This window comes from Myotis brandtii, unplaced genomic scaffold (genome assembly GCF_000412655.1).
Source record: "Myotis brandtii unplaced genomic scaffold, ASM41265v1 scaffold94, whole genome shotgun sequence".
Classification (NCBI taxonomy): domain Eukaryota; kingdom Metazoa; phylum Chordata; class Mammalia; order Chiroptera; family Vespertilionidae; genus Myotis; species Myotis brandtii.
In genome coordinates this window covers 648237-671910 of record NW_005371876.1, presented here as the reverse complement: position 1 = coordinate 671910, position 23674 = coordinate 648237, and the positions used below count along the sequence as shown (strand labels likewise).

Genomic DNA, 23674 nt, shown 5'->3' with positions numbered 1-23674 from the left:
ATAAAGGTACTTTAATTTAACAGGCGAATTGGCAGGATTGGATTAAGATTTAAAATAAAAACCAAAATGAACAGTTTTCAGTGAAATAAATTGTGTTCAGAGTTTGCTTCTGAAACAAAGAGTCATCAGGAGACTAATTGGATTCAAGCTGCTCATCATACCCAAGCCTTTGAAGATTTGCACCCTGTTGTATATGTAGTTCATGTTCCAAAACTGAAATATACATCAAGAAATACAGAATGAAACATAATCAGATTAGAGTATCTCTGCTTGGAAGGGACTAATGTGGTGCATTGCAGAGACATCTGTGTGGCAATGCCGACCCAGGTGTAGAAGTCAGCTTCAATTCCCACTTGCTCCCTTGGTCAAGCAGCCACAGAAACCAGGAGAACCAGAGCTCAGCAGCAGGCCAGAAGGGGTCCCCCGGGCAATTTTCTGGAGAAAAGTGATGAGTCAGGGGAGAGAGAAAGGTCTCTCTACTGCTGTGAGTTGTTATAGAAATCAGGTTAAAAGCAGAAGTCCCCAAGTAAAAATCCGGTTAAAGCAAACGATCAAAAAATGTAATTCTGTGTAAAATCTGTACTGTAAAAGGGCATGCTGAGATTAATATTCACTGCTATTGAAAGAGAGGTGTGTGTTTCAATCAGCATTCCCAAGGCATGTGCGGATTCTGAGTGCTGGATGCTGTAATGCCATTATCTTGCTCATTATTCCCATCAGGAGGGACAGTCCCATTTTCCAGTTGGGGAAGCATTGGGTTAACTGCCCTAAGCCCACAAACTGGCAATTTCCAGGCTTGTTCTTTCTTGCTAGTAAACGCCACCATCATTCAAATATGTCAAACAGAGAAATTTATAAAATGCACTTAAAACTTAAGTGGTTGAAAGAGCTCATTGTTGCCTAGCAACAGAGCTTCCAGAGATAAGTAATGTGACATGCTGAAGTGATCTCTAGAGAAGAGGGGAAACCTTGCTTCTAGCTGTAGCTTTCTCACTGTATTAGGTGGGAAAGCATTCGGTGGGGGAGGGGGGGAAACTCAATGATAAAACGATGTCCTTGAACTAGATGGTCATTAGGCTTCCTTTCACCATTTTATCTATGACTAGAGACCTGGTGCACGGATTTGTGCACTGGTGGGGTCCCTCGGCCTGGCCTGCACCCTCTTGTAAGCTAGGATCCCTCAGGGGATGTTGGAGAGCCAGTTTCAGCCCAATCCCCACAGGCCAGGCCGAGGGACACAACCGGTGCATGAATACATGCACCAGACATCTAGTATGCATATAAGATCTTTAGTTAATCTCTTCAAACCCTCTCCCTTCCCCCTTCCCTCTGAGATTCATCAGTCTGTTCCATGTTTCCATGCCTGTAAATTGAGCATCCGTCCTCTGGTGGTCATTACGCATCATAGCTACCTGCCAGTCAGCTGATAGGCCTGGTTGTTTAGGCTTTTATATATATAGACTAGAGGCCCGTTGCACGAAGAGATTCGTGCAATAGGCCTTTCCTTCCCCTGGCTGCCAGCACTGGTTTTCCTCAGGCACCTGGGACCCAGACCTTTGCTCTGGCCAGAGCCTTCAGTCTTCTCGGCTCTGGCCAGAGCCTTCAGTATCCGCTCCACTGCTTTGCACCTACGTATTGGGTTACAATCCGCCATCTTTGTTGGGTTGATTTGCATACTCTCCTTATTGGCTGGTGAGCGTAGCAACGGTCAATTTACATGTTTGTCTATTATTAGGTAAGATTGGATGAGCCATGAAGTTATTACAGCCTTAGCCTCTGAAACATGGCACTTGGACTTACATCCTGAATTTATAATTGATTACAATATCTTTGGCCATTTCCAAATCAAAAATCTTACCTGTTTATGTAAGGTACCATAAAGAGTTAATATGTGGTTCCTTTGCATGATTTATTTAAGAACATATATTTCTTGAGCAACCATAGTATGCAAGGCACTGTACTTGTGCTAAGGGAGTAAACATAAGTAAATCATGAATTCTATCTTCCAGGAGCTCCTAGCCCTGTAGAGGTCAGGAAAATGTACACAAATATTTTTAAAACCAGAGACGTTCATGAAACTTGGAGTGGCCTTAAACGTCACCTAGCAAAGAGTCTTTTCATCAGCCCCCCTTGAGATCTGGAAAGCTTTTATTTTATGACAAGGTTATATTGTGGTGAGTCCTGAAAAGTCTTATGCATCTGCCATATCTTAACAAAAAGGAAATTGAGGCTCATGTTAGATCACACATTAAGTAAATGACAAAGGGACAATTCAAACTCATGCTTTATGATTATATATTTAGCATTTTTCTGCAAAATATAAGGTGGAAATTGATAGATGTACACAAGAGGTATGAAAACAAAGGATGGTCTTTGAAAGGAGGGAGAAGTCACATCAGGAAGGAATTAGGAAAAAAATCATGGAAGAGGTGGCATTTGAATTACACATTGTAGAACACATTGACTTAGGTCTCTGAAGATGGTAGGAAAGAAATCTTGCCAGAGGGAATATTATAAACAAAAGAAACCAAATATGGATAGTAAGACCATATAGTCCAGAGGCCTTGATTTTATTCAGTAGGAAATTGATAGAAATTAACATTTTTTTTAAGCAAAAGATTGGCATCATCATATTTATGGTCTTAAAGAAGTTATATTTATAATAGGTATAAAATGCCTTTGTAAAGATCAGTTAGGTGGCTGCTGCAATTGTCCAGGAAAAGGCATGAAGGCATGAGTATTATCAAGTAGGGAGAAAAGAATGGTGTCAAATAATTTTAGAAGCAGCAAGAATGGTATTGTGGGACTAGGTGAGGAAGTGCTTAAGTGACCACACTGCCTCAAGCCTGGTGACAGGACGGCAGTGATGTCAGGGCCAAAACTATAGATTTTGGCATCATCTACCCACAGGAAAATATTACTAGGTTGAAGGTAGATAAATGGGCAAAGAAATGATCATCTATTATCTATAAATTGGTGTTCACCAAATAAAGTAGCAGGAACCATATTTTCTGCTTTAAGTATACTTTCAGAAAAATGCAGATATTAAACATGAAAATGTCTTTTCCAAGAGCAATTTTAATAGGGCAGAAAGTGCATTTCCAAAGAAAACCTCATATCTTATTTTAGTCTCTTTCTTTTCTCCCCAGAGGTAACCACTATTCCCACTTAGTTTTGCTTGGTTTCGCCCTTTGTAGAAACAAAATCATCTAGCATATACTCTTTTGTGTTATTTTCTTTTATTCAAAATTGTGCCTATAAAGTCTTCTATAATATTCTATGTATCAGCAAATCATACTTTTTCATTCCCCAAAGTAAATGCTAATGAGGCCTAAGACCTATATAGTTAGCTGGGCTTTAGCTCCAATTTCCAATGCCATTAGGACCTGGGGTGCCCTTCAGGAACCAGAGACCGAAGCCCAGCCTGTGGTCTAGAAACTGATGATTGACATTAGTGCAAAACTGCAGGTCAATTGACAACTGAATGTGAATAACTACAAATAGAACAGACTCTGAGCTTGGTGAAGTAGGAACAATTCTTGACTCTATGTAAGGGTGCCAGCCAGTTTCCTCATGGACTTCTTTGGTGCCATCGAAATTGGCACGAAGCTGAATTTTCACATGATAGGCCAAGAGCTATAACGAAGCCACGAATAGGCTCATATCATGATAGTATAAAGTCTTCCAACCCTATATTTTCAAGGGGGTCTAATTCTAAGTGGATTATCTATGTCTTTTAAAGACAAAATTAGCAATTGTGTTGCCTTAGTCCTTTGGAAACTACTTCTATTTCTCAGTGGAATGTGAAATTAAGACAAGTAAACCTCTAAGTTAAATGTAAGACAGAGAATCAGAAGTGCTTCCCTAGTGGGACTGTAATGAGTATACATGAGGAGGAAGTGCCAGCAAATTAACCAGGATGAGTATGCATGGGGAGGAAATGCTAGCAAATTAATGGCCTCAAAGACAAAGTGTATAATAAACATCTTATGCCCAGGGTATTCTAATAAAAAAGAATGCAAACTGTAATAAGAATTCAAACAAGGAGATTACATAACAAACCTGCACTCTAGTTTTCTTTTGCAACTGTGAGGAGATGCCTTTCATTTTCAAAGTCCTGACCTAATGAGCAATGCATTGCTTTGTGCAAGAGCATTGTTAAAATGCTTTGATTTGTTTATTCTCTAGGACATGAAAGCAACCTGGGGCACATGGGATGTGCAAGATGTCTGTTCTTGCTCTTTGGTTATTCACTATTGCCTTCTCTTCCCCTTGCTCTTCACTGGCATTTCAGTATCCATAAATAACTTTAATAGGATATCATTGACAAATTAATGAAGCTATTTTCAACACGGTAATATTTGCTGACACATACTAATGTTTTTTATGTGCAGGTTCTGTCCTAATAGCTTTATGTATATTAACTCATTTAGTCATTGTAACAACCTTCTGAGGTGGACGCTATTATATATAACACGGTAATATTTGCTGACACATACTAATGTTTTTTTATGTACAGGTTCTGTCCTAATGGCTTTATGCATATTAACTCATTTGGTCATTGTAACAACCTTCTGAGGTGGACACTATTATATAGTTTACATTTGAGGAAAGTGAGGCACAGAGAGCTTATAGAACTTGACCAGGTTTACATGTGTAGGTCCTATAGTTAAGATTCAAATACTGGCTTTCTGAGCTCAACTTACACTTTTAGCCACCAAACAATGCTGCTTCTTAATGATGTGTGAGCACCTTAGGCAATAAGAAGACAAAATCCTAATTTATTCAATAAACCCAACTTTAGGATTATCTATAAATTAGATATTATTGTGCTCCAGGGCAGCAAATATGAGTAAGGCATCTTTTTGGTAGGGTACAGAGATATATGCCTCAAACCACAGATGAGGAAAAAGGTACCAAAGTTCAGATTTTGTGTCTAAGCTTATTTTTTAAAAAACAGGCAATGCTGAACCCTGAGCAAGTTCAGACTTTTGTAGCACCTGATTTAGACTTTAGCTGTGGACAGTAGATTTTAGCCACAATGTTTTACAGAAGAATTTATTCCTGCAGCTTCTTCATGCCTGCTGGATAAACCCTTTATCACTATTTCATTTCTTATTTTTCTTTCTGTTCTTGATCTAAATAGACTTCCATAGTCTATCTATTTCTGTAGCTGTAGGTAGGTGAGAAGACTAACTCCCACATTTTATTTCAACCTTGCAGCACCTTGATTTGACTTAAATATAAGCCATTCTCGAGTCTTTGGTTCTGGGAACTATGAGGCTGGAGTTTCTGGGGCGTTGGTGTTGCTAACTGGAGTTACTGCAGTATAAACTAGACTGGCATCTATGCTGTGTTTATGTAAATTTACGCAGCATAGTCAAGGCAGCCAAAGGAAATGGAAGTGGAAGCATTCACTGCACTGGCCACTGTATAGAAATGTTGTAACATGGTGACACATCTCCTGCTCCCCACCCAGTGAGTTTTTATTACATTATGTAATGTTAGGTGGCTAAGGTTGCTGGCTCACCAGGTCACATGCATCACTGACATTTCAGTGGTGTTAATGAGATTTCCACAGATCACAAACATGAGTTTCTGTGATTCCCAGGTAAAACTTTTTATAATATTCTTTATTTTGCTTTTTAACAGAATGACTTGGTATTTTAGAGAATAGTTGTAAATGGCAATTCTATACCAAGTTTGGGCTTGATAGTGCTGGGCTTATCAATCTAGGACATTGACAGAATCCAGGGAACTTTAACTTTTTAATTTGTAAATGGCAATTCTATACCAAGTTTGGGCTTGATAATAATGGGCTTATCAATCTAGGGCATTGACAGAATCCAGGGAACTTTAATTTTTTAATAATATTGAATTTATTGGGGTGACATTGGTTAATAAAATTATGTAGATTTCAGGTGTACAATTCTATAATATATCACCTGTACATTGTAGTGTATGTTCACCACCCAAGTCTAGTCTCCTTCCATCATCATTTATCCCCACTTTTCCCTCTTCTACCTTCCTCAACCCCCTTTTCCCCTGGTAATCACCATGCTACTGTCTGTGTCTATGAGGTGTTTATTTATTTTTTTTTCCTTAGTCCTTTCACCTTTTTTACCCAGTTCCCCAACTCAAGGAACTTTAGAAGTTGTAATCTTTCTCTGCCTCTGAGGCTATAGAATGCCAGAGCCATCCCTGCTCAGGGCCCCTACTCCTTGCTTTTTTTGTTTTGTTTGTTTTATTTTTAATATATGACTATGACTTGCAAAAATCACTTATAAAGATTTTTCTCGTTGAGCAAGCAATAAAAAAGGATGCAAAACATTTGGGAAATGCAAAATGCTCTATACATTTAAGCACGGTTCTGTTCATTCTAAAACTAGACTATACACATAGGATTACCTTGCATGAAAGCAAATACTGCTTTTGCTTAATTTGGGGCAGAGTAGAGGCACTTGATGAGTACACTGGTGCAGAGTGAAGAGCATGGATTTGGGTTTAGGGGGATCAGAGTTTGATTTCAGCTTTGTCACTTATGAGGTATGTGACCCGGACAGGTTGCCTCTCAGAGCCTCAGTTTTCTAATCTACATAATAATGTTAACTGCAAACACTCTCCTGCCCCTCAGAGATTTGCAGGGATAAAGGATATAACATAGGCAAAGTGTCCAGCAGAATGTCTATCTTACAGTTTTCCTAAAGTTTTAAACGCTAAATCACCAGAGCGAGCAGTGTTCAATATAAGATATAGGCTAACAAGTGGTACATCTCAGGAAAGTTGCCACAAAGAAAGAAAGACACCCTGTTGGTGTCATTCCTCTTATCCCAGCCACTCTGCTTGAATAAAATCCATGAAGACCCAGATCAGTGTTGAATGAGTACATGGAACTCTTCTTGAAATAGCCTCATAATGGGTGACTGCAAGTTCACTAACAATGAAGAAATTGCATTGGCGAAGGTCTCAAAGAAACATGGTGTTGTGGAAGCCATACTGGGCAAGTGACAGGTGTTTAGTGATCTAGTTCCCTCTAATTGCAAGTCTCCTGGGCTCTGTGGGTGTCAGTTTCCTCACCTGAAAAATGAGGAAAATGGCTTAATGACCTTCATAGCCTTGAACCACTCTGAATCTGAAATAAAATTTCTTCATGAAAGAGATTTTCTGCAGCTCAGCAAATAGGCCAGCTGCTAAAAAAGAGCTGTAAGCTTTTAGAGCAGGGAAGAAACCCATCTCGTGGTTTTCTGAATGGGAATTTAGCTTAAACAGACTCTGGAGCATGGGCTGTTGGCAACGCAGTGGCTTCCATCACTGAGGACCACAACAAAAATGACTTTATTCCAAGTGGGAATGCTGCTGTAGAAGCAGCAATATTTTTCTAACAATGTCATTAACAGAGCTATTCCAGACCTTGAGGATTTTACAGGAAAGTCATTTGGAATATTTTTTACATAATATCCATGCATTTTAATAAGTTCATTGGGCATTAAGATGCCATAATACATTTTGTTCTCGTCTAACACCCTGGGAATCCAAATGTGTTAATAAAGGTCTTGATTGTCATTTCAGCCTCCCCCAAGTGAATGAATATCTTTTAGGGCAGGGACTGAAGCTATTTTTTCTCATTATATCCAGAGTACATAGCATAGATACTCAGTTTATTCTCAGCATGGATATTCAGTTTATATCAATATGACAAGTCAATGGTCACAAAGACCGTAAGAAATACTTATTTGTGAGCTAAATAAATGAACATTCAGTTCAATGACAATCTATTTAAGTTGAGAAGGAAGCCCTATTCATATCCTATTATACCCCATTAAGGAATTTTCACGTCTCTGAGTTTAGACATCTACCTTAACTAGTGAGAGGCCAGAACAAGGTGATTTTAAAAGTATCTCCCAGTCCTGAATTCTGTTTTTATTCTACATGTATACTGAAACAATTGGTAATCTGAAAGTTGTATTTGGAAACTACACAGGTATAAGGGATATTAGAATGACTTTTCCTCTCAAAAATATAAAATCAGTGCCTACCTAAACTTCAAGTTCCTTAAAGCTGGTATTCAAAATTTTTATAGCATACAAATAGTCACTTCAACATGATACATTTTCCAGGGTTATTTTTAATATACAACACTTAATATATATACAATTTCAGAGGGTCAGTAGTATTTCTTGATTGTTGAAAATGGACTGTCCTAATTTAAAACCCTTTGCTGAATATAATGAACAACTAAACTGATAAACAAAAATAGATCCAGAGACATAGAAGCAATGAACAGACCGTCCAACCTCAGAGGAAAGGCAGGGGAAGTGGGGAGGGGGAGATCAACCAAAGGACTTGTATGCATGCATATAAGCATAACCCATGGACACAGACAGTAGGGGGATAAAGGCATGTGCTGGGGGGTGGGAATTGCTGGGAAGAGGTCAATAGGGGGAAAAGGAGACTTATGTAATACTTTAAACAATAAAGAATTTAAATTAAAAAAAGAAGCCCTTTGCCGTGTAATCCTGAACAAACTATTTAAACACCCTGGCTTAATAATACTGCTATTAAATAAGAAAATTCAAAGAACATAGCACAGCCTTTAGCCTTTATTAAATGTTCAAAAACATGTTAATTTTCTCCTCTACTAATTTTGTATTCCTTATCCTTCCCTATGAGATAAAAAGAAAAAGTCATATGCAGACCATTTAGGTGATTAAAAAGCATAGATCACTTCATGACCTATAATCTTATTGGATTCCATGCCAAAGGGACTTTGCATCCAACTCTGATCATTTTAATCTCTTTGGCCTTTTCTGCATTATTTGTTCTTCCAGACTGCAAATCAAACAATATGTCCTAATAGATGTAGCATGGGTCTAACAAATTATTATTGACTAATATTCCCAGAAATGGAAATTAGGGAAACTTTCCTGTGGGCATCCACTTCTGGGTGAGTTTCTAGACACTTTGAAAGCTTTTCAATCTCCACATACAGAACTGAATCCAAAGTCTATTTATCTGCCATCTCTCCATTATTGTGCAGAGATTTAGCAAAGCACCATAACTCTGTAGCTCTCTCTTAACTAAAGATTTCAAGATTTCCACATGGCCAGTATGGAAGAACTAGAGGTCTGGTGCATGGATTCGTGCACCGGTGGGGTCCCTCAGCCTGGCCTGCAGAGATTGGGCCAAAACTGGTTCTCCAACACCTCTTCCAAGCATAAAATGTGGATACAAAGAGACATGGTTGATGGGGGTCACAAGGAGAGAAAGCTTGGCTTACAGGAAAGTAATGTATCCAAGCAAAAACATTCTCAGTCCAATCATAAAATTTTGGGGGTATAGTTGGGGGATGTAAGAAACTCATAATCACACAGGCTGGACTAATAATAAAACTTTTATAGAGGGGATGATTCCAACTTGACCTTGATAACAAGAAATGATTTGGGATCCATTAGGAGTTTAGAGAGCATTTCAGGAAAAGGTTACATTTTGGTAACGACAAAGGAGTTTAGCAGTAACAGATTGTGTGCAGTAGGTGCTTGGGAGTAAGGGAAGATGGAGTAGATAAAGTTCCTTGATAGAAGAGCTTGAAAGTTAGGTAGAAATATTAAAATTAGATGTATTCATCAACAGAAAATCATTGAAGTTATATGCTAACCATGACCACCACTGGAAAGAATTCTGTTCTAGCAAGTTAGTTAATTTAACAGGATTTTGGAGCTGTGATGGCACTATCCTCAGAAAGACCATGTTGGACTTTTCAGGAAGATGTGGAAGCCAATAGAGGCCAAAGAAATCTATATATATAAAAGCCTAAATGACTGGCCAACCAGCCAGTAGCGATGACACACACTGACCACCAGGGGGCTGACGCTCAGCACAGGAGCTGCTGTGAATAGGAGCAAGGCATAATGAGAAGATGGAGAGAATGATTTGAAATGATTTCATTCTTTAAAATTTTTTGCCTGTTTTCTAAGATTGTAGGGAACTGAATTTCATGGGATTTGATGCAATTTAACCAGCTACAAACTGATCTACGTTAGGGCCATTGTAATTGCATACAGCACCAAATGAAAGAAAGGGATGAATATTTCTGCTACCTCTGCATAAAACTAAGAAGATTTTTCACTTTGTAGCCATCAAGGTCCAGGCAAATGCCACGCTCAAATGGGGATAATTAATGAGTAGTCAGGAAATGAGCAGCAGGAGGAGAATTTATTTTGTGGAAAGTTGTGGTAGGGTTTCAGGAGATTTAAAATATGGTAAAACACCCTGAGACTATCAATAGCAATTAGCACCAACCTTAGTCAAAAGTCACCAATGAAGAGAGCCATTACTGAGAGAGCAAGAGAGAGGGTGGGGGAGAGAGAGAGAAAGAGAGAGATATTGCTGCTGGAGAGGGTGCACTTTGGTATAGAAGTCACAGCAACTTCCAGCCCTATTTGGAAGGTTCAGAAAATAAAAATTCCAGCTGCATTTGTCTCTCTCGAATTCTTGCCTATTGTCTCCTTTTGGACAAACCCGGAGGAAACCAGAAGAAGAAAATTTCCCTGCTGCAGTCATTCTTAGGCAGAAAAAGGGTGAAAAGGATGGACAGTGAGTCCGAGGGCACATGGAGAGAACCCAGCAGAGGCAGCCTGCTTTTATTAAAAGTTTTGAATGATCTAGAGAAGGAGTGTAGATAATGCAAACCAAAATACAACCGCCCAAAGAAATGTCTTTGCATCTCTAGTAACTAGGGGAAAATTATAGATTTAACATATGCATAGTTGAAAAATTGGGGTGTGAAAATGGGAAAGATTTTAACCACATGAATGCAAGTATTAGCATCATTAGCTTAGTGGATTTTTTAATTTTCCTCGTGACATAGTTATTCTTCTAAAAACCATGACAACTTCTCCTCTGTGTGTACATCCTCTGAATCCACTAGTAAAAATTATTCTTGTGAAAAAAGAAAAATTGCACTGTCATCTTTTAAGTACTGTAATGTAATGCAAGGTATTCTCATCACTGCATCTAATCAGCATAGTAAATCACTTTATATCTTCATGTTATTATTGAACCCTTGATTATAATTGTCCTATATTTGCTCCTTAAAGCAAAGAGGTAAGGAAACCCATCACCCAGAAGAAACAAGCTCTCCGTGCTAGACTTCTTATCAAAAAGCAGATGCAGATATTTTGTCATCAGTCAGATGTCTAGCGATGTCTCCGTGCTAGACTTCTTATCAAAAAGCAGATGCAGAAATTTTGTCATCAGTCAGATGTCTGTCAGCCAGTGAGGCTATTTCAGCATTGCAGCAAAGGAGGCTTTTGTCCTGATCACTTGCAGACTCGTCATTCCATCTCATTATTTGAGTGGCTCACAAAGATCATACATGGAAATTCAAAACAAGAGAGCAATTTATCCTTTGTGTGTATGTCAGTGTATATGCAAGTATATTTGTTCAATTTTTGAGTCCTCCCTTTGGATGACAGTCTGACGTTCTTTTCTGTCCCTTCCTCTTTAATGCAAGGATTCTCACATGCTGACATGTATGGAGAATTCACACAAGCCTAGTGGCAGGCACGGGCTCCCATCTCTGGAATTATTCCACTCCACCTCCTATTCCAGCCAATTCTCCTCAAATTACCTCTCTCTCCAATTCCAGTTGATTCTGGATGCTTCCTCTATTGCAGTGTTATGGGCCCACTTTGCACATGAGCCTTTGGATCAGCTTCTATTTTGTCTCTCAGTTTTACGTTGTCCTGGCACCATGGAGGGATGATGATGGCACAGTGTTGGTGCTCGCTGAATCCACCCGGACACACTCACCTCTGCCTGCTCTGCCTAACTCTCCACTGGGGGAAACCAATTTGAAATAATAGGGGAAAATAATAGTGAAGGTCAAGAAATTGCCTCTCTGGGTGTTTCAATCATAAAATAAAAGCAGTAAATTTTCATCAAAATTGTCTAAGTTACTTACCCATTTACATAAGCCTGAAATCTATTTTCTTAATTAGATTACTGATATCATGTTGGATACCTGACTTACCCCCTTGAAAAATATTTATTTCATAAAAATACATATAGTTTAAAATATCAAATAATATTCAAAGACTTATAATGAAAGACAGGAGCCTCTGCCCCATACTTTCTCATTCCTGGTCCCACTCATTATTCACTAAATATTCAATACCGTGAGTTATTTCCACTACCAGCGCCCTCGATATTTCTAAGTAAGTTACTTATACTTCCATTTGTACATTTGTCACCCCTAGGAATTATCTACTGTCTTTCAACCAAAAAATATAAGATTTATCACTCCTTTACTTCCTTTTCCTCACCACTTGCGTTTGCTAAACTTTCCAAAACAGTTCTAGCCAATGCTTTAAATTTCCATCATATCTGAACAGCATACTATATGTGATTGCATTTCCTTCCATTACATTTTTTCTTGGAGTTAATAAGCCTAATTTATAACTTCTCATACACTAATCGATTGAATTGAAGGGGAATTGGATCCTATTTCCAGAATTATCAGCATCTATTATTGTTCACTAGTTACTCAACTTCATTGGGCTTTATTTTCATTACCTAAAAAAGCAAACACATTTCTTTTAACTCTAAACCAGTGTTTGATGAGCCTATCTTGTATTCTATCCTTCACTCAACTTCATTGGGCTTTATTTTCATTACCTAAAAAAAGCAAACACATTTCTTTTAACTCTAAACCAGTATTTGACGAGTCTATCTTGTATTCTACCCTTCGCTACTTGTTCAGAACTTGCCATAGGTAGTCAGCGTCTAGCACAATAGTTGAGTAAATTATTCCATTTAAGGTATTTTAAAGTCATTTTAAGGAAAATGTTTCTCAATAGTTTCCCCAATTTGCTCCTGTAATCATAGTAATTCACTATACTTATTTACAGGAGTCAGCTAAAAATGCCTCTTATGTAATCCATTATCACCTCCAGCCTGATGTGCTTCCCTTTTAAATTCTCTCTCCCCCCCTTACTGCTGAGGCCCTGGAGCGGGGCTCCTCCCCCATAAGGAACTGACCACTTCACTCAAGAAAGCCAACGCCCTGGCCGGGGAGCCTCTTGCCCCAAGTCACAGAGCAGTAACCGGCAGAGTTGGATTCCTGCTTAAATTAAAAGTTAGCCCAACAGGAAAACGTTTTTGATCCCAGAGCCCCCAACCCCAGGGGAGGGAGTGGCTGGAAGGTCTCAGAGCCATGCCTTGGGATTGATCGCAAGTCTCAAAGGACAGATGGTGATTGTTGCTAATCAATGACCACTTTCCTTTTGTTGGTGAAAGAACCCATGAAGCCTCCTCTACAAAAGCAAAAACGTAAAAGCCAATCTCAGCTTTCCCTCTACCTCATCCCTGATCCCCCCTTTGCCATAAAAAGCTTTGTGATGCTGTCTGCTTCTCTGTTTCTACCATCCCTGGTCTCCTATCAAGTTTAATAACTTCCAAGCTGGACAGTCCCATTGTTTCTAATCCACCCTACAATTATGACTGACATTCTTTTTCTAAAATACAACTTTGATCCTGTTACTGTCATTTAAATCCATTTAATAAGGTCTTATTGTCTTTAAGATAAACAGCTTAGGATACCCTAGGCTCGCCTAAGACCATCGGAAAACACATATATAATTACATATTGTTTTGTGATTAATCACTATGCTTTAATTATGTTCAATTTGTAACAATGAAATTGGGGGTCACCACAACATGAGGAACTGTATTAAAGGGTCGTGGCATTAGGAAGGTTGAGAACCACTGCCCTAGAGAGCCTACCTGTGAGCTGCCCTCACACCACACTTCCCTATACATCTCGTAAGTCAGCTACACCGTCCACTCACTAGGAGAGAACCCAGCAAAGCTGGTAGGCAGACTCCCTGATTCTCCCCGGAACACCACACTTGCTAAAATTCTCCCTTTGTGCCATTCACCACTTTATGCTATCATTCCTTTAGGAGCCGGTCTTGTTTTCCCATGAGGCTTGGTTTTCTTAAGGCAGAGCTTTATACACATGTATATCTGTTGAATGAAGAAGCAAATGAATAGTTAAACAAGCAGAATTGAAGTGGTGTCCATCTTTATTTATTTATTTTGTTATTTTCATGCCAATGTCCCTCTGACGTCTACAAGTGTTATTGCTCTCTGTCTCCAGTTTTTGCTTGTTTGCTTTTAGAAGAGTCACCTGGAGAGAGGAGGTCCTAGTGAAGAAGGTGATGGCTCTGGCTGTGCTGTGATCCCGGAAATGGTGCCACGTGGTCTGTCACTTCACCTTTTTTCCGAGTCTGGGTGCTTGCTCACTTGAAGATGCCAGTGAACCCAGGGAGGAGTATGGGCGATTGGGCTGGTGCCTGATAATTCACTTCTAAAGTTGGGAGATTGAGTGACACAGTGTCCAGCTGGTGATATTTTCAGCATAGAAACCTGTCAAACTACCAAGACAGCATTAAGGAGATGGAATGAATTGATTTATTTTTCTTTTGAATTGCTTGGCAGTGTCTCAATATTCAGGCATCAAATTTGCTCAATGTGCTACTTAGATTATTTCTGCCCTCAGCCCATCTAAAGACTGCAGTAGCTAATGCTATTTTAAACCATGTCCTTCTTCGGAGAGAGCATTAAACACGTTTCAGAGAAGATCAACTTAATCTGCAGCTGCTTTCCCTGGTGGACCTGAAGAGGCATGTCCCTGAGTCAGACTTTAGTGGGTTTTTTTGTGTGTGTTTTTCATGTCACCACTTTTGGATCATTGACATAAACTTTTATATCAAGAGGCTGATGCTGATAATAGGAGAAAACAGAATAGTTTAAATGTAGGAAGAGAATGATTTTAAATGCTGGAGGACTTGTTTAAAGTAATTTATACTTTTATGTCTAGCAATTGCTCGCTTGATTCCTGTTGCAATGACAATAGACCTTTGCACATTTTCTTCCTTTTAATCATTACTTTGAAGAACCTGGAGACGATGTGAAGTAAAATTAATACTCTACAGCTTTATGACAAAAACATAGGCTCACCCACTGCCAGCAGGCCCCTTTCTAGATCAGTCACCTTTCCCAGGAATAAACTAAGGTCATTCAAAGGTCACCTGTGATGTCACTGTCCCATTGGTGACTGCTAGGCCAGCCGAAGGGGAGTGGGTAACAGCTGAGATTGTAGCTTTGGTCTGAGGCCTATACGCGTATTTTTGTGTTGCTTTTTACAGCTGTATGTCTGGGCCCTCTCATCCTTAGCTTCCTCGCCTGTAAGATACATGTCATAGAGCTTTGCAGTGGGCAGCACATGAGAAGGGTGGAAAGGGCTAGCAGGTGCCTGGGAGTCAGGAAGGAGCAGTGCAGACCCTCTCTCTTTCCTACGTGTTTAAAGTGACCACTCACCCGGTGCATTCTTTATTTTATTAAAGCAAGGAAGAAGGTTTCATCCAAGGCTCTGCCCCTTTCTTGACCCCTGCTATCTCCTCACCCACTGTCTGTTGCCAAGCGTCAATAATACGGTTGGTTTTCCTTCTCTGCACACAGATGGTGGAGGCAGGAGCAGAGAGCTTCCCCAGGCACGCTACACTGAGCTAATACATCACTCAGGCAGAGCCCTGTTCTGTTGAGAAAGCATTTCCAGAACCTGAAGTAGTTGTAAAACCCACAAAAAAAATTCCAGGGTCACTAGCACCCCCTAGAGAGTGGCCAGGAGAACAGTAAAATGATTAAAGTCTCGGGTGCATCTCCAAATACAGCGCCACATGAACAGCAGCGGCTCAGACAGGGCCTGGCTAACCTGGGAGGTGACAGCTCCCTGGCTTTCCTTCCCTCTCCTGGCTGTGTAAACCCGTGCACCGCGCCACTGTTACTGTGATTCCTTCCCTCTCCTGGCTGTGTAAACCCGTGCACCGCTGTCACTGTGGCTGAGAAGGTTGGGCAATTTGGTGGATGAAAAATGAGAGTGGGAGTGAGATACATTAACTTCTCTTGCACAAGTCTGAAGGCCTGTGCCTTTTCCTGAACAAAATCACATTTACACCAGCAGCATGGTAGGCATTGAAAGTACAGTCTTTGGAGTTAGACGTCCTGGGTGGATATATTCTGACTATACTACTTAATTGGTTCTCTCATTTGGCAAATTATTTGACTTTGATTTTTCTCACAGTGTAATATGAGGATAATAATAGCAGTTAATTCATAGAATTGTTTAAGCTAAATAAAATAATACACGTGAGGTGCTTAGAATAGTGCCTGACAAATAGTGTGTACCCAATAAGTGTTGTATTTGCTCTCCTGGCAGCAAATTACCTGTATCCTTGAGCAAGAAGCACTGACTTTCAAATCCATTATCTGTGATTCTGTAAGTCACCTCTGATACAATTGCTTCCCAACTAGCACTCCTGTGATCCTGAAGGGCCCCTCCCTTCTATGTCTTTCATCCCTAGAGACCCCTGAGGTTTAAAGTTATGTGTATCTTCTTTTCTGAGCAATCAATATCCATTACAAATAGCTCACAATTGCAGCTTTTTCTGGAGAAAGATGTTAATGGATTCTGTCCAGGCCACAAGACAGTCACTTCCCTACCTAACCTAACGGCTCCTGAGTCCCCTAAAAGCCTGACCTTCCATTAGAAAGTGATCAGGAAGCTTCCAATAAGCTCAGGAATCTATTCAATATTCCTCACTCCCTGATGATTAGTAGGGAGACATCAACTGTCATCAACAGTCCACCACAAAGTCATATAAGTCAAGCAGGCTGTGGCTTTTCCTGGCATTTACTATCCCTTATGTGTCCCTGGGGAAAGAGGGAGCCCTTCAGGTTACCATGGCAGCAGTGGTTCATTTTCTGGTCTTCAAAAAAAGTAGATAATCAGATAATATAAAATAAAACAATAATAATAAAAAACACTCAACCCCAAAACTCAAAAAAACAACCCCAAAACTAGACACCCATAAAGTAGTTTTCAAAAGATGGAATCATTTTAGGGCTGTTGGCAAATCAACTTTAAGAAGACTGGACTTCAAAACGCGAGTGAGTCGCATTTATCTGTCCAATTTAAAATCTCCATTCAAAGCTTTCAGGTGCCAGCCCAGCTCCCCTCTGTGTAGGAAGGAGTATGTTCCCTGTGTACTTCAAGTCTCAACCCTGGCAGAGAAGAAAGTGGTGTGTAGCAAAATTCCCCCAGAATTACATTTTTAATAACGAGAAACAGGAGTTTAGCAGATTTCTTAGTAAGTTTATTTAAAGTCATGATTCTGAAGGTATAGGGTTGTCTGACAAAGGGATGAAATCATGGAATTTTCTAGCTCACAGATTTAGTTTACTAGACCGCCATCTAGTGGTCATTGTAGGAACTTCACTGATAGACCGTCCTACCACACATTTGCATGCTAATAAGGGAATGCTTACCTTTCTTTAGAATATCACTACCCAGTTTTAGTGCAACCAATGCACTAAAATTCCACAACCATCTATCAGGACAGTAGCTTCGAGAAAAAGGCAAAGTGGCTATGCGGAGCGTGTTGATATTTGATAATAATTGATGCTTTATTGGAAATGCTGGTTTTGTTTTAGATCACCATCACTGTATTCCTGTCAGAACTGACGTAAAAATATACTTGCTACTCCTTGACACAATAGCATATAGATGATATATAGTAATAAATACAGGTTCTGACTTATTTTTCTGAGTATTTATTTATTTATTCTTAAGAGTTTACTTGAGCAAAAATGAATTTGAATCAGGCAGTGCCAAACAGGATTTGGTCAGGAGCATCGGGAGACATTTTCCCTTTTCTTCTGAGTGTTATTTTAAATGACTTGCCTGAACTTCAACTGCAGAACCTTGCCCACCTTCTGCCCTCTGAAATATACAGCTGGTGTCTCTGCTTGGGTTTTAATTCATATTTTTATATTTCATACTGTTTTTCTATTGGTTGCCCTAGATCTGCATGGCTCAGTAGCCAGTGATTAGAGCAAAGGTTTTGTTCAAACTCCCCGAGCTGGTAAAGTTTCTGCCCTTGGCCATTGATCTGCATATATGTTGAGGAACACAGTCAAAATTTACTCGGCCTTCACCCTGTCTGTGATTTTACTCTCTGTGATGCTAGGGGAGTGCTCACTCCTAAGAAGGTCTTTCTCCAGTCAGCAAGCGGGGTGTAGATAGCTGCTCAAACCTGCCATTCTTCTCTCTTTCCCAGGTCTCCCACCCCCATTCTGTTTTGAGCTGATCCACTCCTCACTGTTGCTGAGACTTTGTTTCCTGTAGGCACTTTTGCTGATAATTACTTGAGTTCCTCCTCCTCAACCCAAATCCAGCTCACTGACTGTCCTTACAATGTGTAAATACAAAACTAGATAAGAAGTCCTGGAAGGGGCAGTGTGTGTATGGGCCCTGCAGCTCAAGCTTCATTAGGTTCCAGATAAATCGCCTCTGCCCAAGGCAGAGAGCACATGACCCAGCTGCAGAGGAGAGCCGGACTCCAGGACACCACATCCAGGGCTGTCAGAGGTTCAGTCTTAGTGCAGGCAGAACCAGCATCAGGAGGAGTTCTGGAGCTGTGCATGGGTCAGGGCAGCAAGAAGTTCATGGGACTAAGGTGGAAGACAGAGGTACTTACACTGCAGGTTGGGCAGGTCTGTCCATTCACAGTAGGAGTCCTGTCAGCAATTGTGGGTTCAAAGGAAAGAATTCAAACCCCTGGAGGTGGCAAGGGCCAGAAATATTAAGATTATGAAATCATAACTGGCCCATAACCAGGGACAGAACTGGACCTTCAAAGGGACCATTGGTAGGGAGAAGGTTGAAAGTGCTTCCTAATCTATAGACAGTATTAGAAGGAAAAGGTCCCTATGAAACAGAGCAGGTAGTGGCAACATTTGAAAGGAGTGCAGGTAACATCTGTAAGGGATAGAAAACAGTACGGAAAAGCATGAGGAGCACTACCTAAAATAGAGAGGTTCTTAGCTACCAGAAGGCCCTGGGGTTATCTGAAGTGAAGGAAGCAGGTTAGAAGTCTAGAGTGACTAGGCAGGAAGCAATGAGGCAGGACGATTTGGGGAGTATCAGACACATTCATAATTGGAGGGAGAGAAGAAATTTGAAAAAAATCACTGGAAATGAATAGTTAGGGAAATGTAGAGTCCAAGGCAGAGGAAGTGGGTGGCCATGACAAGTTCTCTGGAAGAGCAATGGTAACAAGAACAAATCAAGAAGGCTATCCTTTTACAGGGGAAATAAGATGTCACCAAAATGTATACTGTTCAGCAACATGTGTATTGTTCAGGTGAATATGAGTCTCTGACTGTCCCTTCATTTTGATTACCAGAGGATTATTGTTTGCTAGCATATATGAGGTTTTATATTTTATATGAAATTTCTTTTTTCATAAATTTACATAAGTATGTAAATTAGAATCTTCTGCTTTAAGTACATATTTATCAATATTCTTTCTTAAAGGGATGGTTTTAATTAGAACAACAAATCCTTAATCAACTGCCTAGGTATAAAGTGCTGAGTCACTGCTGTCTGATCTCCACTCTTTTCTCTCAACAACCAGTCAGCATAGCAACAAAATCTCACCAAGCACAACCAGCCTTCTTCCTTGATTTGCAGCATTTATTTAATTGAATCATAAAATTTGCAGCTAGCATTTGAAAACTTTATTTTAAGGAATGAAAAAGAATTGGATGCAGCTTTAACAGATAATGAAAAGACAGTAGAGAGCACAAGGGAACACCCTGAGAAGCATTGGTATCTGAAATAGCTGAAATCATTCCCAGGACACCCCCACTGGACTCAACTGACAGGGAGGAGTGGAGACAGCACAGAAATCACACGCTACGTGACCAAATCCATCTATTACAAGGATCTCACAAGCCCTTCATGGAAATTGTATTACTTCTCTGCTGGAGTAAATTTTCTGAAATTCTTGTAACCCTCTGACTTCTCTGTCAGGTTCTAAGGAATTTTAAAGATTTGAGAACTTAAAAATTAAATTCTAGGAATTTAGAATTAATCAGGAACATTTCAAGTCCTCCAATGCTGTCAACACAATTTTAGGAATTATTCTGCAATTAGGGTGGCCGTTGTGTCTCCTTCACTAAAAGGAAATGAGTAAAACGGTCATCTACCTTTTAATTAGCACTGAATTTCTTGGCTTTCTGTGGGAGAGAATTTCACTTAACCCAGAATGAGTGGTAATCATGTCCTGTTCAAATGAAGGTAAGTACTTTCATACTCCCAAGGAACTAACCTTATATAAACACTTTTGTTTGTTTTTTTTTGCTTCTTAGACTCAGGGTTGTAATTTATTATCTTCAAGGTTTTGATTCCTTTTAAAGTAACTATCCTAACATTTTATAGGGAAATACCAGAGCAAGGAGACACTCCCAAGGAACTAACCTTATATAAACACTTTTGTTTTTTTGCTTTTTAGATTCAGGGTTATAATTTATTATCTTCAAGGTATTGATTCCTTTTTAAGTAACTATACTAACATTTTATAGGGAAATCCCAGAGCAAGGAGATTGTTTATATTGGTAGTAAGCTAAAGAGGATTTGAAAAACTATAATAAGTTTTGTAGCATATATCTATACTACAGGTTATGAATTCTATAGGCAAATATTACAGAAAGAAGTTGTCTCTCTTCAATGTTTTCTGTCTGGATAAAAAACATTTGAAAAACTACCAACATTTGTATAGCGAAGATTGAGGGAAGGTTGTGAAGATCGTGCATCCAGCAGCCTCAGCCTAGACTTGCGCAGCCATTTTGGATATCCAATTTCAAGCTCTAAATAGAAACATATGGTTAAAAATAAGTTGTTTTGGTAAAATCTATAAGCATGTACTATTTCAGTTACTTATTCATATCTACTAATTGCAATAATCTTTCTGGATATTGCTGTACTACGTTTATCGACATTTCCCAGCTCTCCTTAGCCAGGGCTAATTAAGCAGTTATTGTAAAATGAATGAGCCTATCACAAAAGAAAGAAAACCATTTAGTTTTTCATTAGAGGGAGCCAGTTTGCTTGCACTAGGAGTGCCTCTCTTCACACTCCAGCATGAGACAGGTTCATCATTGTGAAGAGGCAGGGCAATTATAAACATCCATTCTTTCCCATCCCAACAACAAAGGTGTATTGGGCAGGATTTCTTGTAAGAATGCTTTGTGGGGGGTAACTTCATATTAAACCAGTACACTGTAGACACTTAACAAAAGTCAATGAACGGATGAAAGAAGAAAACAAAAACTCTAAAATGTAGCCAAACAGTCTTAATTTTGTTTCCCTTTGATAATTTTGTCTCCCTCCATAATTTTGATAAATTTTCTAACACAGAGATAAATTTTCTAACGTACACAAAAGTGAAGTTCTGCCTCAGATATAGTCAGTTATTGATTTGGTAAGTGAAAACTTTGATAAACCAATCATGAACAAAACAAAAAAACAAACAAACCTTTACCACTAGAAATGATACCTTTTCTGTGATTGCCAGTATTGTTACGTCCTTTAAAATACTTCGTGAGAGCTCATGAGTTTGTACACACTGGCCAAGAAAAGTTTGAGAAGAAAGTTTTGTTTTTGTCATTATATTTTGAAACTCTGACACTTGAAGTCTAGCTCGCTCTTTTGGTCAGGTTGAAACTCTTGGATTAAAGCATGCTCTGCTAGATTATTTTAGAAATGTCAGCATATCAGAGGAAACAATGTCAACCATCCTATTCTTTTGATAAGAGCAGAGGATGTTCCTAGTCAGTCAATGAGTATGTAAAGAACACAAAAGGATGCTAGCCTTTGAAAAACGTAAACAGGGGGATAGGGGGAGAAACCATCTGACTTGGGAGCCTACCATTTTGGCATGTGGATTGGAATCTTCAAGTCCTCTTAACTCTCTACTTGCAGGTTTCTATAATAAATAAATGTTGTGTCAGGAACTGCATCAGATATCATACATAGATACACATGCACATGTGCACATTACACACGCAGATGACATCTTCCTGATTCATGAAAAATCTAAGATAGTTTGTAAATTCCTATGGGATAGGGTGGGGAAGATGATTCTAGTTAAGTGAAGTTTTATCAGAAACTATTTTGCCTTGTAAACCTTGTGAATCTCTCCAACAATATATTTGGTAGGAGATTTACAAACATTTCTCAAGATCTTTCATTCAAAAGTATATCTATTGAAATTCCAGTAAAACCAGCTTATGAAAAGGACTGTACTGATTTTATGTGCAGCATCTTCTTAGATCATCTTGTGTGGTAGGCAGATTCTGTGGAAGTATAGACAGAAAACTATCTTTTTTTAAAAAATGTGTGTGTTGTGTTTTTTTGGTTTCAGAGAGAGAAAGAGAGAGGGAGAGAGAGAAACATCAATGATGAGAGATATTCATCCATAATCTGCCTCCTGAATGCCCCCTACTGGGGAACTAGCTGGAAATCTCACCAGGAATGGAACTGTGACCTCATGGTTCATGGGTTGATGCTCAACCACTGCACCACACCAGCCAGGCTGAACACTATCTTAATCACATCCTTTTAGCTAGGAATAAAGATGACATAATGATAATTGCTAATTTACAAGAAACATACAATTGAGAGTCTTGGTGCTTTCAGCACCTCATTCTCAGTAGGAAGCATCCTGCTCTGTGACCTTGAGGATATTGAGGATATAGATGTAGAAACAGACACCAGCATTTCGGGTGATCTTAGAAAGCCTGGAATATTCTTTTTTTGACTTAGTCTCTAAAGCATGAGTGTGCTAATTTGGCTAAATTGTTTCTCGTCAATACTTGGTCTTGCCATTCTCTCCCTCCCCATATGTAGATTGAAGGCTTGGTGGTATGAAATTATGTTAAACTGTTCTGCATCTTCTACCTCATTTAGATTTAGGGCTACTTCCACTTCAAACACACATTAATTAACTTTTTAAGTTAATCAATTATTGCAAATGAAATTTTCTTACATGTAGGGGATGAATATCAGGTAAGATTGGCTCAGTCCTGGTTTGCAGCTCATCACCAAAGTATCCTTTATTCTCCACTCCCAGTCTATCTTGAGGTGGGCTGTGAAAAAGGAAGTGGAACAGAGATACAAGATAGGGGATACACCTGTGGTTAATATTAAACCAAGAAGGAGATTTTTAAAAGATGGATACTCCGGTTACACCCTATAACAATTAAATAAGAGGGAGAAACCAAAATTAGGATTAAAAATAAAACAAAACAACAACCCTGTAATTTCAATGTGCCATCAAGTTTGGGAACTCTTGGGATAAACATTGGGATTAGAACTTGATATACGGCTACTCTTACTTGGTCTTTAATAAGAGGCTATATTTTGCCTCCATCAAGTACCCTCTATGGACACAAAGCCAATATATTCTCAGTAATGGTCTTCTTCAACACATAGGGAAGACAGACATACCTCTGAACTTGCTTCAATTTAATACAGTTTAGGTAGCGAATTAAAAATGCGATTCCCCCAATACCGATGATACCCAGGACAAGGACTACAACCAGGATGGAGATATCTGTAATGGTAAATAATGAACAACATAAACTGATGAACAAAAACAGATCCAAAGACAGAGAAGCATCGATCAGACCGTCAAACCTCAGAGGGAAGGTAGGGGAGGGTGGGGGTAAGGGGGAGAGATCAACCAAAGGACTTGTATGCATGCATATA

The 23674-nt window shown here is 39.4% G+C and overlaps 1 protein-coding gene across 1 annotated transcript in view; it reads right to left on the bottom strand.

The window, feature by feature from the left end:
- Window positions 1-3357: 3357 nt before the first annotated feature.
- ADAM7 (ADAM metallopeptidase domain 7) overlaps window positions 3358-23674 on the bottom strand; it is a 77610-nt gene continuing 57293 nt past the window's right edge. The window contains exons 18-21 of the mRNA XM_005885926.1: window positions 23414-23519; window positions 22953-23052; window positions 21834-21890; window positions 3358-3636 (exon numbers count right to left, since the gene is read on the bottom strand). Coding sequence (XP_005885988.1) covers window positions 3358-3636; window positions 21834-21890; window positions 22953-23052; window positions 23414-23519 — 542 coding nt within the window. The remainder of the gene's footprint in view (window positions 3637-21833; window positions 21891-22952; window positions 23053-23413; window positions 23520-23674) is intronic.